Source organism: Lepidochelys kempii, chromosome 11 (genome assembly GCF_965140285.1).
Source record: "Lepidochelys kempii isolate rLepKem1 chromosome 11, rLepKem1.hap1, whole genome shotgun sequence".
Classification (NCBI taxonomy): domain Eukaryota; kingdom Metazoa; phylum Chordata; order Testudines; family Cheloniidae; genus Lepidochelys; species Lepidochelys kempii.
In genome coordinates this window covers 26,556,066-26,574,852 of record NC_136390.1, presented here as the reverse complement: position 1 = coordinate 26,574,852, position 18,787 = coordinate 26,556,066, and the positions used below count along the sequence as shown (strand labels likewise).

Below are 18,787 nucleotides of genomic sequence, written 5' to 3'. Positions count from 1 at the left end.
ATTGAGCATCATGTGTGCGTCCGAAAGCAGAATTTGGACCTAACTGTCAATTTGACAAGTGTTCTTGGTGAGAAACAATCTATAATTGTGGCCTGCAATGCTACCTTCATTTCCTCTGCATCCTGAAGCAGGGTCAGATGCTCCTTCTCTTTATCCTGGAAGCTGACTTCATGCATTTTTTCTGTTAATAGTTTTAAAAAAAAAAAATTAAGAATTAACCAGAGACTTACTCGACACACTGAATCTGAGACCATTAAAAAAAAAAAAAAAAAATCACTACAACAGCTTTTTCTTTCCAGAAGCAGACAGAGAACTTCTGTGCTCACTTCAGGAATATCATATATTACCCATCTCTGATATAACAAAATACATGGGCACACTAACAATCATTTGTTGAAAAAGACTCACATATGGCTATGTAGGGCTCTATGTGAAGTGACATGTGGATAACCCATCCATCACCTTCTCCACTTATCACCAGGTCATACCCCCTCCATATTCCTACAACTCCTCCCCATTCCCAGCATCCTGATGTCTAGTTGTGACCCTTCCCACTCTCTTTAGGCCATGGTGACTTCCATCCTTTTCTTCTACCTTTTTTAGGGGATCCAAAGCATCTGATGCCACACTTACCCCTAGGAATAGATGGGGAAGCCTGAAGGTGGAGACAAAACTTGCCAGAACGTTAAATAATGAATTCTCTGATACAGCCTGCTGCTCCTGGAGTCCGAAAGGACCCCCAACAAGAAATATGGGGTGATGTTCTGGTTGGCAGGTGTATGGTGGAAATCAGGACCCATTGTGGCAGTGTGTGCTACAGAGGCTTAAGGACACTAGAGAGAATTGCTCTTTCAATAAATTTTGCATATGTTGTCACAAAAACCTAATTTGCAATCCATAAAATGAAGCCCATGTATTTGAAGGATGTAACATAGCAGCTAGAAAAGGAACATTTCACCCAGGATCAAACAGTGAGCAGTCTCCCCAGTTGTAAGCAGGCAACCCACAGGGCTTGTATGGGTCAGCAACTAGGGGGATTATTCCAGCTGGACTGAACTCCAAGAACATTACAATACCATGGAGGGCCTGATGCTGTTTCCACTACATGAACTAGGCTGCTGTGGCTTAGCTTTCATAATAAGCACAGTGTGCACTGCAAGTCACTGAAGTGTGTGACAGTGACTGCGTTGTTCTGTCCTAGGACTGAATACTAAGCATGCAGGACAATTTATTAGGAGGATGGAGGAAATCATTTGTTGTCAAGTTTTCACATTCAGGTTTCCCAATAGTAACATCCATGCAGCCTCTTCAGAGCTGCTTTTGCTTCAAAGAGACCCTGAGCAATGCCTAGGATTAGGCAAACAAATTAAAATCCCGACTATCCAGTCTGGCTCAGCCATGTCATCCTTCTAGTAATGGGATGAATTAATGGCAGGTGGGCAGGGGCAACCATTATTTGCAAGGAAAGCCACAACATGCAGGATCCCCAGAAGGTTGAGAATGTGCCAGTTGGACAGAACTCAATTTTCTAGCCTGTAGAGACAAAAAGTCTATGACTAGAGGCCCCCCACAATTAAATTACCCTATTTTAAGAACAGTACCTTGAGCACGCAACTTGGCCAGCTCTTCATTAAGCGAGTCTTGTGACTCTTCTAGGTGCCTTCTCTTCTGTTCCATATTTTGCATGTAATCTGTAAGGGACTTGATCTTTGCTTCATGCTTTAAAAAAGTGAACAGTAAGCAGATATAACTGGCAAAGTTTGTTATTTAGAAAATCAGGTGCTTTCTTCCTATAAAGATTAGGGACGTGTGAAAGCTCTCTGCATCCAGAGCTACCTACTAGGAGCATGTGCTGTACAGGATCTAAGATAGATGTAACACCAACACAATCTTAATTCTTTGTGGCCTGTGGTTAACACTATGCAGCATGACAGGGATTTTCACAGTACCATATGGAATGCAGGACCAGCTTGTTATCAAACTGCAGCAATATTTTAAAGTCAAATTCACTTAACATTAGGATGGAATATATAATTGAGTGGCTTCCTGGGCATCTCAAGCTGTACTGCTAGGAAACCAGATGTGTTGGTCAATAGCAACACTGACCATTTGCTCCTATTTTTTGTTAGCACATCTTTAAACAAGAAAGGTCACTTTAATTAATAAAAATAGCAGCTCACATTTCAAAAGTAAAAAGAACAAAATATATTTTATTTTGAAACAAATTCTATTCCTAATTTCTGAGTTAAGAGGGGCCTGTGTGGGAGCTATTACAGTTCTACTGATGAGATCATTTCATTTTAAGAAGACCTGCCTCGGCATGAAGAAGAGGTCTAGATTTTTGAGTTCACGTTATATTTCCGCGTTAAGGGCAAAAGCTTGAAAGGTTCCAAGTACCTCCTAACCTTAATGGGAGTTGAAAGAGTTCAGCACCTCTCAGGAGTGAGTTCTCAATGAAAAGTACATGTCAAATCCACATCTATCACGGTGACAGTCTGCTAGATTTCTAAGTTTGACAAGAAGTGTTTGGAATACTCATTCCCCAATGTGGGGAATTAGAGCAACACATGGCAGAGAGACTCAATTTTAAGGGCTCAATTTAACAGTCCAAACCTCTGTTAACTGTTACTAAGTTTCCTTCTAGGCTTAAATACAGATAGAGCCTCAGCATGGTCTTATTCACAGGGCTCCCAGAATGACAAGAAAAAAGTTCACAGGCTTGAAAGAATTAATCTGGTTGGTTTCCACACAGCACTAAAAGCATTCAAATGCCAAAACAGAGATATGGACCATCAGTCTCAGCACAGTAGTGAGTTCCACTCCCACTTCTGATCCTGCCTCATTCAATGGCCTCTGACAAGTCACTTCACCTTTTTCCTCAGATTCTCTATCTTTACAGGGGTGTTGAGGGGAATAATTAGGTAACATTTGTTAAGTGCTTTGGACATGAAAAGTGCTATGTAACTGTTAAGTATTAGCAGACTCCAGTACAGAATTTCATTGATTAAAAAAAAGCCCTGGGATCAGATCATTCATATGCATGGTTCATTTCACATTTCTGAACAAATGATCTATCCAGTCACAAATTGGTCTCATGTCTTTCTGGAACATTTAGAAGCACGTTACAACTTCTGCCTTTCCTTATCAAGATCTACAGTAAGTTCAATGGCTTGGAGAGCCACAGCAACTGCAAAACTGGGCCTGTCCCTACTTATATTTTAATGATAAACTCCAGTTTTTTCAGACTACGTGCCAGCAAATTACAAGTGGTGGCCTCACAATCCCTCCCCACAATCAGGGAACATGGAGATGACCATGTAGAATCAACAAAACCCCACCATATTGGCAGTAGCTGGTATTCAGCACATTTCCTTTCCTTTTTCCCCTTTAGGATCACAAAAAGTCTGACCCAGAGGGGAATCCTCCAAGCTCTTTTTCTGGTCACACAACAGCCACCAGGAAACCCTGCTGCTCAGAATTATATGGTACCATTCTCCATAGTTTTAACAGTATCATTTCATATACTGAACTGTAGATCTGCTAATGGAATGAATGCCTCTCCCGGCATGTTTTACGAATGAGCTGGATATTTGTTAATTTCATTTGCATGACATTTTTTAAGTTAAAGGCACAGTGTTAAAGGTATAGAGTTGCAGAAATAAGGTTGTTTCTTCAGCATGTGTGTATAAGCTGTACTTTACAGTGTGAGGGCGACAGAAATCTACAGCCAAGCAGCATGCTCTCATCACTGAGAAGTAGCATGTTTAAGAAGGTTGGGGTGGAGGCAGGACATTTCAATGAAGAAGAGGGTAAATCACTGAGACTTATGCCGAAAAGAGGAGGAGGAGGAGGAGGAGGAAAGAGGCATACTTGTGAGATGAGAAGCTGGCAGGCTGCAAGTTCCCTCTCACTGGCATTCATCTTCCTGTTGGAGTCTATCTGGGCACTTTCCAGCTGCTTGCTGCGGTTCACCAGAGATTTCACCTCAGACTTCATCTTACTGATGTACAGCCGTGCCATAGTGAATTCCTCCTCAATTACCCCATTCACATCTGCTAACTAAACACACAAAGAGTTGCATTGTTTAATACAGGCTTATAAAAGAAAACAGTCAATGTAGAAAACTTTCTACTAGTGAACCAGTTGTCTAGAGCTAGGGAAATCTCAGTAATACACAGCAGAACTCACAAGTCCTGCGTATACCAGCTCGGATTTTTTTCCATTTACATTCCAAGACGTCGTATCACTCAACTTCTCAGAAACTTCATGGATAAAAGTCAGACAAAGGCCAAAAATTAAGTCTTCCTGCTCAGATTATAACCACTGATCCACTGATTCAACATTAAAAGTGGGAATAATTTAGAACACTTGCCTTAATTGCAGTGACACATTGCAGAAGAGTTTTCCTATGCTGCTGGACTGGCCATGAACCTCCCTTTTTAAAGCGACATTATAAAGCACCCTCAATTGTTACTTGTTTACACTGAAAACTGCCCTGTAAAGCCCTGGATTCTTAATTAGTACAAAGCCTCCACTAAATGATAAGCATCTATTTTCAAGTACTGTACCCTTTAATATAATTTCATATACAATTACATGTCCACCAGGGGTTGCTGTAACATCTTATGCAAGATTCACTCTTGAGCTACTGGAAAAAAAATGGTTAAAAAGAACTTCCAGATCAGATTACATTAATTTGGACAGAGCTCCCTGTAGTCTTATATCAGCCCTAGATTTACTGGCTATTTGGATCAACTGAAAATTGAAATGGCATGACAGTTTATTTAAATATTGCTTATTTTGAGATTGCAACAGCTAGATTTCCAGAATTATCAGATATTTTAATATCAACTAATACACTGAGGAACATTCAGAACCTGTGGAATCCAATGATAACAGCAGAATTCCACAAAAAGAAAAGGAGGACTTGTGGAACCTTAGAGACTAACAAATTTATTTGAGCATAAGCTTTCATGAGCTACTAGTCACTTCAGAATTCCAGGTGCCCAATTTTCTCACCGTTCATTGAGCTCGGAATTCCTCAGCAAGCATGGATTTTCTCTCCCTCCCATACCCAAACATGCCTTCTAGCACCTCTTAAATGAACAGTTCATACTCCAGGAAATAATGATGCAGGATGTTTCATAAGAAACACGTTGCCAGATAAATAAGGATCATGTCCTTTGTAATCAGAGAGGAACTGAGCACTTGCAAATCCCATTGACCTCAGTGAGAGAGAAGCAGGTACACAACAACTCTCAGGATCAAGTCCAAGGGGTACAGTATATCATGGCCGGGTATCCAGAGGCACATACTGTTTTTTATCCTTGAAGTACGGGGAAAGAGTTTAAAAAGTAAGATGCTAGCTCCAATATTCCAAGTGAAGCAAAGAGGAGAAAGTTAGTACACTAAAAAGACAACATGAAACACTGCTTAGAAATAGATCTGTCTCATGCAAACTTGCCAGAAGGGTCTAGCAACTAGACAGAACATTTAGTTTCTAAAGAAAAAAGTGACATGGCCAACAGCGTAAAGAGAATGTGTACATGACCTACAGTGAATAGTTTGTGTAAACGGATGCACAGGTTTAGCCAATGGCCATTAAAATACTATTTCCAATGGTTGGAATTTCCTTTATCTACAGTGGGAGAAGTGAGAACCTTGAAGAACGTGGCCAGCTGTCTGTATTCAGAGGAGCCAGTCAGCATGCAAATTTCAAAGCACTGAGTGGCTGAAGATTTCAGGTATCTCCAGAATCATTTCCACACCCAAAGTTCTACTGTGTCAATAGCATTAGTTTATTTTCCACTTTGTTATTTCACAGAAGAAGAAACCATTAATAAGTTTCCTCTCCTACATTGGCTATAGTCAGGCATATGCTACAGCAAGGCTGACATATATTGGGTAATCAGAAAAATTCACCAATGCTGGAAATTGACAGATTTGAGTTTGTCACCAATACTTTGATTTCCCTGAAAATTTGTGAAATTTCTAAACTCAGCCAGTGTTTAAATGGTGAGCCACAAATGTTTCTCCTCACAGGACTCCGGCCTGATCTGCTGAACAGGTGCTAATACAAATCTCTGACTTCTCAAGAACAGAGCACGCTCATCACAACAGATTGCATAAGCTGCATGGTGGTTTTATGACCTAGAAAAACATCCACTAAGACCAAAACAAAATTATTTTAATTTGTGATCCAAGGAGGATTTAAATATCAGACTACAGAGGTGAAAGGTTGGAGTACCCAAAGGTTGTAAATACCCAAAACCACCCATCCTCAGAACTACATCTTCATATTCTTTTGAAAAAAGCAATACAAGATCTGGCTTACTGTTTTAACATCATTGGTACCAATGATTCCTCCAATCTCTCCCAGATCTTTAAGCAGTAAGTTCAAGATCTCTGTAGCTCTCTTTTTCTGATGATTGCTGAGTTCTTGCAACTGACCCAGCTCTCGTTGGGTGGCTGTCAAAGCCGTCTGGAAAAGATTTAAGAGATGAAATTACAAACCTGTCTAGTGATTTACCCTTTATACAGGGCAGCAACTATAGTTCAGAAACCCGACAGTTCATACTCTGAGCAGAACAAACCCACAGGAGTCAGTTTTCCTATTTCAGCATTTAAAAGGTTGTCTTTAAATGGTTGTTTTTATGTCTCCCCTTTGATAGAGGTATAATTGTGACCTCACTTTTTATTTTCCCTTGTTTCAGTGCCATTCCATGGGTACAGGCTGTTCAATTGTGGCTTTCAGGCTACAGGATTATTTATTTTATTCCTCCTTTTGCAGAATTCACTTAGAGTCTGACATCCAAGTTACATATTAAACACACCAACATCTACATCTTTCTAGTGTTTGTACAGTAATGCCTTCTATCTAACTGCCTGTCCTCATCACCAGGGCCCTCAGCAGACAGCCAGTATGCCTTTTAGCAAATAGCATAGTAAAATGAAAATTGCTAATATAATGTTAAAAGCATTACCAACATGAAATCAATATTGTTGGTATCAGTTACAAAATAATGGAAATCAGAACCTGACAATGACTCAAATAGACATGACTCACATGTGCTCCAGAGTCTATCCTGCCTAACCCTTTGGGTATTTAAACCAAATCTAGATTTGAAGATCTTGTAGACTAGGAAATAGTGGGTGATGTGGTTTGATCACATCCAAGAAGCTAAGGTGTGTGTCATGGGAGAAGAGAATAAGAAATGAATGAATACAAAATGTTCTTGTAAATATTGGCACTCTTACATCATCCCCAATGCCTGTGTTTTCTCTACTGCAGTCAGAGAAGTCAGGAAAAAGAAACATTTATGTTACATCCTGGTGGGGCTTGTCAAGATGCAGATTATTCCAACCTCCTTGAAGGGAGAGGGGTGAAGGAGGGAGATTTTCACCAACTTGGCAGTTTTAGGGTAGACCTACACTTCTAACTGGGTAAATTTCAGCTTGAAGCAACATACCCATGCTAGCTCCAATCAAGCTAGAACCGTAAAAAGAGAGCGTAGCTGCAGCAAGGTGAGTGGTAGGAGGGGTTAGCTGCCCTAAGTACATGCTTAGCATCTGGGATAGGATTGCACTTGAGCAGCTAGCCCATCCCACCACTCCCAACACTGACTATATTCATAGAGCACAGGTCCCTCAATCAGAGCTAGCGTGGGTATGTTTCCTTGTGCTGGAATTTACACTGCCAGCCTGAAGCTTAGATATACCCTTAGTGAGTGAGGCTGAGACATTGTAGTGACAAAGTTGATCTACATACCGGAATATTGGAAGAACAAAGAAAGGAGATAGCTAACAGATGCTGAGAAGAAAGTCTAGTCATTAGAAAGAACATTACTATCATGCTTTGCTCCTACAAATTACCATTATATTTTAAGAGTTGTATGCAAGTATCTGCCAACAATTACCACATAATAGAATCAGAGTCTACCACAATTTTATTCTTCAAGATGGGCGATACAAGAGGTAACTCTTGGAAAATGTTGGCCTTCTAATGGCTTCTCAACTTCAGTTTTTAGCAACAGCAGCTAGTTATACACTTGACTAGAATATTAATAAAAGATTTATAAATTGGTACAGACTAGTGGATATCTGGGATGCCCCAAAAACTTTTACATCTTCCTAAAAGTCAGTCTTTTTGACAAAGATAAACTGCATGTGAAAAACAGACATCAGATAGAGGAATAACCAGCAATGCTCCTACTGTTTTCTGTGACAGTTCATCAGCCAGCTGTTCATTGGCTCGGGTCTTGTCCTCCACTTCTTGTGATTTCTGGTCATAATTGACAGCTAATTCCTCCAGGGCCTGAAGAACCTCTTTCACCTCATCTTTTGCAGCTTCGTTTTCAATCTGAAGACGGGTCAGTTCCTCTTGGATCTTCTCATAATCTCTTCTAGTGGAAGCCAAGAGCTGGAAATAGATGGCAAAGATCCCAAGTAGGTCACTGTTCCCCCAAGAACTAGCTCAAAAGAGTTACAACATTGACTACAGGAGATCTTGACACGCTACCAGAAACAAGAGATTTTGACTCTACCAGAAACAATATCAGCAGCAGGTGTAATGTGCAAATATATCTTTGAAGAAACTAAGCAAAAAAACCTCTGGACCCCATAGAAAAGAAAGCTTAATCAAATGCTATTATGCCACAAGATTCACACAGAAATACTTATTTTGAGCAGTTTCATAGCTTCAAATGCTTTTTCCACTCTGAATTCAATGCTGTCCAAGCTAAGAACCAAAATGAAAAAGACTTCAAGCCACAGTGTCACAACTTTGAAGTGAACCACATAGTAAGCTGCCTAAAGTAGTTTGGGGTGTCTTGTGGCATTTTGTTATAGGGAATATTTTAACAGGAAAAACTGTGATAATCATTTTAAGTTGAGTTAAAAGAAACTGTAGACAGACTTCTTTTAAAAAATTGCTCCTATTTTCAGAGATCAACTTAAAATAAGCAATTTTACACGCAAACTGTTGATTAATAAAAAGAACACAGGTTTAGCACAGACTGATGGCTGTCTCCAACCTTCCTGTTATACCCATCTAATCCATTTCATTCTCAAATAAGAAGGGACATAGGTAAGTTTATAGGATGGCGAAGAGTGTGCAGAGGTCAATTTCATATTCTACTCTCATATCCTATTCAATCTTAATAAAAAATTAAACCATGGAATATTCTTCAAAATTCAGATTGCACACACTCTGAACTGGAAAACCTCTCAAGTAAAGTTACCTCTAGGAGAACAGTGTCAAAATAAAAGAGAAAACTGAAAAGTATCTCCCAATATTTATTGCTAATAATACACTTTTGGAAAGTCACAAGTTGAAAAATCATTGTTTAAAAAAAAATAAAGGCAAAATGCAGCACCAAATAAAGACTACAAATTTCATGCATCAATTAAAAGAAGGGGTTATTGATCGGGGTCATCCTAATGGCAATATCCTGGACATTTATTCAGTAGATGCTTTTGTTTTTAAGGGTCTCACTTGATGGGTTGGCTGGAGCTTGAAGTGCTGTAGATGTAGTTCTCCTAAACTACTCACAGCCCTTAGTGCCAAATTAGTAGTCCTGATGGGTGCTGAAGAATTAAATCCTGTCCAGCTTAGCCAGAAGGATAATGAACATGCCATGGGAGTGGAGGGTTAAAACAACGAAGAAAAAAAATGGAGCTCTGAAAGATGGTGTGGTAGGCTCTTCTTTCTACTGCCATACTTCATAGGAGTGATAAAAAGTTAGGAAAGTATATGGTTATCAGCCTGAACTACCACTGTCCACTATCTCTTTGCCCCCAAGCCTTGAGGAAGTTCAGCTCTAGATACAAAACCAGAACTGAGATAGACATTTCTAGATGTTGAATATATAGAAAGAGAAGGTGAAGAGGAAAGCTGGAAAATAGAAAGCAAGCAGGTCAGTTTCAGGACACATGCCCCTGCACCAAAAGTGTGGAAGAGATGATTCATCATTAGGGAAATGCACCCAGCTGGTAATACTGTATCCTCAAAGTGAAGTGTAAGTTAATTTATCAGGACCTAGGGATAGGAGATGATTTAACAATAATAACCAAACACCTTAAAACTATTTCTCCACTAAACTAACATAGACTACTCCTTACAATTTATTTCAGGTATTTTGATGTGCTTACCACTGCGGTTTCACAACACCAAAATCTATTGGTGCAATATACTACCTAATGTGTAAGTGACAACACTGCCCTTTACTTGATTGCAGGGAAAGGGGGGAAAATCAAGACTTCAGGAGCTTAGTTATCTCATTCTTTACCTACTGGTTCACAAAGAAGAGATAAGCCTTAATAATACTGACAGATAGGTGCAAGGAAGAGTTCTCTGTCTTAAGGGGTAAAGATCTGTGTTTCTGGAGTTCTGTTCCCCATGTTTCGCAACTTTGAGATGTAAGCTTCACTGTGGGGGCTATTAGAAGCAGTGTATTTACTACAGAGGCCAAAGAGAAAGAATCAGAATATAGAGGAGTGAACAAGTTATTGGACATCCATCCAAAGGAAGAGTGACTGAAATCTTAGGATGGTTGGAACACTGTGAAAGGTCAATTTATGCACACATACATACAAAGAAAGCAGACCAGAACAATTTACCAAGCAATTAATCTTAATTTAGTACATGGAGTTCTATCCCTCATGTTCTAGTAAAGTTTAGGCACGGCCTTCCTGCAAAGATTCAAAATTACACCTGAGAATACCGTATGGCAGTAGGTAGCCCAAGTGTATGTACTTTCACCGGAGAAAGAAATAGTTAACCCATGGCAAAGGAATTCTAAGGGTATTATAACAGCATGTGTCCTATCTGTAACATGGTTTATAATAGCATTGAATCTACTAGTTTAATCAGCCAGAAATAAGTGCTCTGGCTAATTAGGGAGAACAGCCACATTGCATCATATATCAATGAACTAATCACAAGCAGTAGTAGACTGCAGGTGGATCATTTCAATGAGAGCTGTGAGAAGCTGGTGAAGTTTACAGATATGAAGTCAAATCCCCAAAAACCTCAGTTTCATTCTCTAAAAGAGGAAATTAGCAAAAATATTGCACTGGCTTCCAGAAGTGACAGACTGCCATCCCCCACAACTTCCAATAAAGCTTCTAAGCCAGTGGTATACTAGCCTTAGGATTTTGATAATAAAGTTGGTGACGCAGGAATGAATGCAAAAAAGAAAGAGAATGGTCAACATGGTAGGGATTAGAGGCCACTGAAAACAAACTAATATTGAGTAAGGATCCAGACCGAGGCAGGAGATGAGCTAGAATACAGGAGACTCCCAAGTAATTAAACATCCAAAAGGAGAGTGATGCAAATAGCCCAAGAAATAAAGGTAAGAAAAGATGCCAGAACTCAGGAGTACAGAAACTATACAAATGGGAAACTAGAGAAAATGAGTGAGATTTGGACTCTAAATTAGACTTACAGACATTAGATCCACAAAGGACTACATTCTTTTATGAAACAGAAGTAGATGGTTTAAAACCCTATAAAGTTAAGAATACACACCAGCAAGTTGTAGAATGTAATTTGAAGTATTATTGCTGGCAGTATGTGAAATGCAACACTAATCAAGACACTCATAAGAACATAAGAATAGCCATACCAGATCAGACTAATGGTCCACCTATCCCAGTTTCCTGTCTTCTGACAGTGGTCAGTGCCAGATGCTTCAGAGTGAACGAACAGAACAGGGAAATTTATCAAGCGATCATCCCCTGTCATCCAGTCCCAGCTTCTGGCAGAGCATGGGGTTCCATCCCTGACCATCTTGGCTAATAGCCATTGATGGAGCTATCCTCCATAAACTTATCTTATTCTTTTTTGAACATACAACATCCCCTGGCAATGAGTTCAACAGGTTGACAGCTGTTCAAAGCTGAACAGTCCCGGTCTTCCTAATTTCTCCTTGTATGGAAGCTGTTCCATATCCCTAATCATTTTTGTTGCCCCTATCTGAACCTTTTCCAATTGTAATACATCATTTTTCAGATGGGGAGACCAGAGCCACATGCAGTATTCAAGCCTACCATGGCTTCACATAGAGGCATGATGATATTTTCTGTCTAATCAGCTACTCCTTTCCTAATGGTTCCTAACATGGTTAGCTTTTCTGATTGCCGCTACAGATTGAGCGGATGTTTTCAGAGAACGCCGTACAATGTCTCCAAGATCTCTTCCTTGAGAGTGGTAACAGCTAATTTAGACCCCATTATTTTGTATGTATAGTTGAGATTTTCCAATGTGCAGAATTTCATTTGCCATTTTGTTACCCAGTCACCCAGTTTTGTGAGATCCCTTTGTAATTCTTCATAGTCAGCTTTCGGATTAACTATTTTGAGTAATTTTCTATCATCTGCAAGCTTTGCCATCACACTATGTACCCCTTTTTCCAGAACATTTGATGATTACCTATTCTTTTCCTGAAGCTCGTCACACTGGCCATTGTGGGAAGACAGGATACTGGGCTAGATGGACCATTGGTTGGACCCACTATGGCCATTCTTATTTTCTTATATACTATGTTGAAATAGAGAGTGACCAGATGTCCCGATTTTATAGGGACAGTCCCAATATTTGAGGCTTTTTCTCATATAGAAGCCTATTACCCCCCACCCCCTGCCCCGATTTTTCACACTTGCTGTCTGGTCACCCTATGTTGAAAAGCACTGGTCCCAGTACAGATCCTTCGGGACCTCTCTCCCTTCTGAAAACTGATCATTTATTCCTACTCTTCGTTTCCTATCTTTTAGCCAATTACTGATCCATGAGAGGACCTTCTCTCCTATCCTATGACTACCTAGTTTCCTTAAGAGCCTTTAGTGAGGGACCTTGTCAAAGGCTTTCTGAAAGTCCAAGTACACTAAAACCACTGGATCACCCTTGTCCATACATTTATTGACCCCCTCAAAGAATTCTAATGATTGGTGAGATGTGATTTCCCTTTACAAAAGCTGTGTTGACTCTTCCCCAACATACTGTGCTCATCTGTGTTTCTGATCATTCTTTTTTTTTTTTTTTTTTTTTTACTATAGCTAACCTAGTGAGGAGAGTTCTAAACTACATTTGATGGGGGCAGAAGACAAAAGCCCACAGGTAAGTCAAAAACATGGAGACCTGGGACAAGGGTCAGAATCTAGGCGGAGCATGGGCCGTTACAGGAGGAAAAAGGGAAAGAAAAGAAAGAACATAGAGGGGCAATCAAATCAGTATCATGTCTGGACACTGATGTGAGAAATAGGAGAATAAGCACGAAGAACTCTCAAAAAAGAAAAAAAAGAGGTAGGTGAAGGGGCGAATTTTTCTGTGTTTAACGGATCTCAGTTCACTTGCTGCACTGGTGTGTTAGAGTTACTCTGTATTTCGACTGCTTTAACAGCAGAACTTGACCCAAGAAAAGCTTAAAATATAAAAAAAAAGTTGGTCAAATGGCAAAAGAAAGGACAGCAAAAAATAGAGAATTTAACGCACTATAAAAACATTTCACCTCCTCCAATATTCAAAAAAAACCCACAACTACATTTGAGAAGCTCAGTAATAGTGATTTAGCATTTGTACCGTACTTTACGTCATGTTCACACAATTACTACTGTATCCTCTTACCATCTCTGTGCGGTAAGGATCATCCTCATTTAAACACACGCATATTCCTTTTCCAGACACAGACACTGATATAAAGAGATATTAACTGATCCACTTAAGGCCTCAGAGCACATCAGTGGCAGTGCCAGGATGAAAACTCAAGAAAAACTGATTCCATTTTCCAAAGACAATCCACTAAACTATGCAACCTACCAATCAGTAATGCCCAATCCTGGGCACTACTAATTCATCAGAAGTAATAATTTTTAAAGTGTCAGCATTCCCAAGGAACTCAGGTAATTGGCTAACGTCCACCTTGGCTTGCATTTTACAAGACAAACACAGTGAAAAATGTTTTACCAGCATTTCTCACTTTCAAACCCACAGAGGTACCATCCTGTATATCAGGAGTGGGCAAACTTTTTGGCCCGAGGGCCACACTGGGGAATAGAAATTGTCGGGTGGGCCATGAATGCTCACAAAACTGGGGTTGGGGTGTGGAAGGGGGTGTGGGCTCTGGGCTGGGGAAGAGGACTTTGGGGTGTAGGAGGGTTCTCTGGGCTGGGACCGAGTGGTTTGAAGGGCGGGAAGGGGATTAAGGCTGGGGCAGGGCGTTGGGTGTGGGGAGCGGCTCAGGGGTGCAGACTCTGAGCGGCGCTTACCTCAAGCGGCTCCTGGAAGAAGTGGCATGCCCCTTCTCCGGCTCCTACATGGAGGCGCAGCCAGGCAGCTCTGCACGCTGCCCCATCCACAGGCACTGCTCCTGCAGTTCCCATTGGAGTGCTGGATGGGGCCATTGGAGCATATAGGAGCCGGAGTGGGGTCATGGTGCAGCCCCCGACCCAGTGCCCTAGCCAGAGCACCGGAGTGGGGCCGAGCCGCATGGTGCGGCCCCTGACCCAGCACCCCAGCTGGAGCAGGGCCGAGCCACATGGTACAGCTCGCAGGCTGGCTTAAAACAGCTCACAGGCTGGCTCCATCCCACGGGACGTAGTTTGCCCACCTCTGCTCTATATTATGGCCCAGCAATATGGTGTACTCGAATGTGTGCCCATTTAGACTTCAAATTCTCAAGATGACCAAACTAACAAACCCAAAGTTTAAACCCTTCCATCTGTCATATAAGGCAACTCTCATCCAATAGATTTTTAGACAGTTATAACATTTAGCAGCATAGCTAATACGGTAATATTAAAAAACAAAAGCTCCCTGTGAAACAAAATTTTTCTAACAAAGGTTATTTGGATTTTTTTTTTTTTTTACCTCATCTTGATCCAACATTTGTTGTTTTAGTTTCTCAGCCAACTGGCTCTGCTGGTTGATTTCATCATCCTGCAATTTAATAAAAAGATTTATTTCTGTAATTTGGATTTGAACCCTTTTCTTTTCTTTTGCGGGACCTGTACAACAGTAATGCCCCAAGATGGAAATAAAATCAGTATAAATATGGATGGCAGAAGAAAAAGAATTATAAAGAACAGCTACATGGTTAAAAAATACATAAGTGATTAGATGTCTCAATAAAAATCATAACATGCAGCTAAGCAGGCTTGCCTCAGATCATGACTACGACACTGGAATGGCAGTAACTGCATCAAGCAAACAAACCAGTGTTAGTCAATTTGTAATTACATAACACAACAAGATATTCAGTGCTATGGTTGTAGACTCCAATTAAGGGCTTTTCCAAACACACATTTATATCTCGTCTCTCCCTCCTTACACTGAAAGAGTTCCAAAATCTTGACAATCCTGGTGACTCCAAAATGGAGGTGCTTTTATAGGGAAAGATCAGTCAGCAGTTTCACTGTAAATGTTTGATGTTCAAAAGTTTAATTTAGCTGTGATAATATAGATATTATTTTATAAAAATGTCTGCCACTCTATTCTGAATGGAAATGGATTAGAGGTAGGTTTATTAAACAAGAACTAGGACCAGTCCTGAACTTCATTAAAAAAAAATACATCATAAAACATGGGTACACTTTGTTACATTTATTTCTTTCCTTCCATATCAAAGACCTTGAAGGAAACATTATCCACCTTTGTGTGGATACTGCAATTCTATTGACATTTCAGGTTTTTAGTTAAGGCAATATCCTCAGGGCTAGAAATTGTTGTTGAATGCAGAAGTAGAAGAGAGGTGTCAGACTCCACTGAATATATTCTCTAAAAGCATGGATTCAGATAGACAGGTCAATCCTGGCAGCTGACAAAGTCGCTCTCATCCATTCTTGTGAAAAGGGATGTCTATCTGTAAAGCAACTCAGCATCGAAGTGACTGCTTTTGTGCCCCATCGGAGTCCATCAGAATTCTGAATTTTACTGGCAGCCATCCTAAACAATAGATTGATTTCTGATGGCAAGGCTAGCTATCAAGTATAGTATATAGGACACTTCACTCCCAACACTTAAAATGGTCTTTCAGATTTCCTGTAAACATAAAATGTGGGTTCTTGAGAGTTATAAATGGGAAAGTCTTGTTTTTATATTAGGGAAAATCACCACCCTTCATATTCCCTACAATCGTGTAATAATGGATTGAATTGTGCATTCCTATATTTCCTGGAGAAATAAATCTCAAAAAAAGTGCAAGTGACTACAACAATCTACAGTTAGTCCTCTGAATAATAATATAGCCTGTGTGGCTTTAGAGGGGACGGGGAGAGTAAGTAGTTAAGTACTTTATGACTAGAATTTTTACCTCTTGATAAGCTATGTCGAATATCTGCAATTTCACCAAGCAGCTCAGATGGTATTTTGAAAATCAAATCAAGGATTAAAACACTGCTTGATATTTCTGGGGTCAGACTGTGCATGGTTCTTGTCCAAGGACAAGAGCACAATGGAAAGCACATGTTCAAGTAGCCCTAACACTCTCTCCCACTGCATTCAGGACTCAGAGACAAGTGCAGTCCCTGTGCTCTCCTGAGTCCAACAGATTTTAGCTATCAGCAGACAGAGAGCCAATGCAGCTTTTTAGGCATGATTTTCCATTTGTGTTGAACAACCCTGATGAAAAAATACATGAGTTAAAATGAAGTTTTGATTCAGGAATATTTTTAAGCAATCATCAGTTTTTGCCAAAATGTTCTTATCTTTTGGCACTCCTAATATATATGTTATAGTTAAAAGAAAATATTTCTGTTCGGGAGATTTTGTCACCCAAGCCCACCTATTCAGAATGATAGGTGCCCAATAAATTCCTCTATCATATATTTGAGAAGTACTGATAATGTATTGTACCTGAACAAGACAAATAAAAGACTCCTGTCTCAAGGTACTTGCATTCTAGGAGACTGACATAGATAGACAAGATGCATTAGAAGACCTAAAGGATGGTCTCAGATTTTACTTATTAAATTTTAATTTAACATTTGTATCTCATGCTCTCTTCCCCTCCCACCCCTGCCTGCTCCTAAATAATGTTGAGATGAGGTGGTAGATAACTGATGTGGGTTCTGGATCTCCTGGAAAAGGTGAGGGATTCAGGAGGAAGGGGGACAGGCCCTTACAAATTAATGTCTATCTTTCCATAGACTTCAATGAGAGCTGTATAGAGACATACATGAAGAAACTGTGGAGTAAAATAGATGGATACAGGAGATCTGGTGGTGGGACTTCGAATCCTGGATTGCTTCCTACCCACCCAGAAAGAAAATTCATGGGGCTCAAAATGAAAATATAGAAAATCTGTGACCTCCACACTGAGTAATTATGTAAAATGGAGGATTGGTAGAGGTTTAGTGAGTTTCAATTATATGGCTCTGGTGCCAAAATTCACTAGATGTTTAAAAAAAAAAAAAAAAATCAAACAGGGCTGGAAGGCTCTCTCCCCTGTTCTATTTTCATATCAGCTAGTGAGTATTAAATATCAAGCTGTAGATATCAGATGAGCTTACTGTTTTTAGGATGATTAACCAATAATAGAAAAGTCAAAGTCTGTTTACTATTCTGTGCAGTTATAGTCACAGTGGGACTGCATAAGGGGAAAAAATAATCCATAGGACCAGTATTTACCATAAACAGAGACACTCAAGAGTAACAGCGGTAAGAACATAAAAGTTCCTATACACAACACAGAGAAATCCCTAAAGCAGTTCAAACAGTTCCATACTATGGTTAGACTGAAAATGAGCAACTTTGAGGAAGAAAACTGAAGGCAATTAGGCTATGGCTACAAGCCAAGAACACACACAGAGACTAGTTTAAACAAAAGTATATAGCAGAGAAAATGTTTCTTAAAACTATATAAAAAACTGAAGTAAGCCAACAGCCCCCTCACCTGTGGAGAGGGGCAGCCTCAAAGGTGCCTCTCACCACTGTGAGGGTAGGCAGCCGTGCACGTCCCTCCCAAGCTGTGAAGATGGAGTGTAGGCCTATTCTAAATAGTAAATAGAAGGGACAACAGCTTGAAGTTTGGGAAGGATACAGCACTGATAATGAAACAGCTGGGTACATGTACCCATTGACTGTTGGAAACAGTTTATGTACTTAGAATAGACTCAAAGAAACAATTTCCAGACCTTGTCGTCCAGCTGTCTGTAGAGACTGGTAATCTCTTCATCGTATTTCTGCTTCTCCTCAGTTGAGATGCTGGCAACAACAGGTGCAATGTTGTCAATGATGGGTGTGTTGTCACAGGGCTCCAAATTTTTCTGCTCCTTAGCACTGATCTGCTCATCCTCAGGCACTGCTTCTCCTGCAGTGGCAGAGAAGAAACAGTTGCAGGAAGCATGTTATTAGAATCCATGGGAAATAGAGGCAGTTCTGAAAACAAGAGGCCAGGAACTCAGCTGTCAGACTGGTCTCTAGCACAAGTCAAAGGAGCTAGACAGAAGAGATCATAAAAACAGGTATTAAGTCAGATTCACGGATGGTATGGCCACACCCCACACTGGTAATTAGGAGGAGGAATGATGTAAGTAAGAGACAAAAAAAAAATCAGACTCATTTTAAAATATTAGGCTTAAATATCTATTTTCCCCATTTTCCTGCTGTCCTCTCCTTCCCACCCCTACGTATTGCTATAGGAATACAAAGATCAAAACAGTTGCATGAAAACAGCAAAGTTCCAATACAGTCACAGAGACTGAAACAGCAAAAAGCAACATGCAATTGTAACTCTGGGCATCTAAAGTGGAATGATTTAGATTGGTATGCAGTGGCAGAATAAAACTAGAT

General features: G+C 40.1%; 1 protein-coding gene across 1 annotated transcript in view; it reads right to left on the bottom strand.

The window, feature by feature from the left end:
- KIF5C (kinesin family member 5C) overlaps positions 1-18,787 on the bottom strand; it is a 119,594-nt gene that overhangs the window by 27,547 nt on the left and 73,260 nt on the right. Inside the window, exons 12-18 of the mRNA XM_073305437.1 lie at positions 18,130-18,305; positions 14,867-14,935; positions 8,213-8,419; positions 6,335-6,481; positions 3,871-4,059; positions 1,602-1,719; positions 105-181 (exon numbers count right to left, since the gene is read on the bottom strand). Of these exons, the coding sequence (XP_073161538.1) occupies positions 105-181; positions 1,602-1,719; positions 3,871-4,059; positions 6,335-6,481; positions 8,213-8,419; positions 14,867-14,935; positions 18,130-18,305 (983 nt within the window). The remainder of the gene's footprint in view (positions 1-104; positions 182-1,601; positions 1,720-3,870; positions 4,060-6,334; positions 6,482-8,212; positions 8,420-14,866; positions 14,936-18,129; positions 18,306-18,787) is intronic.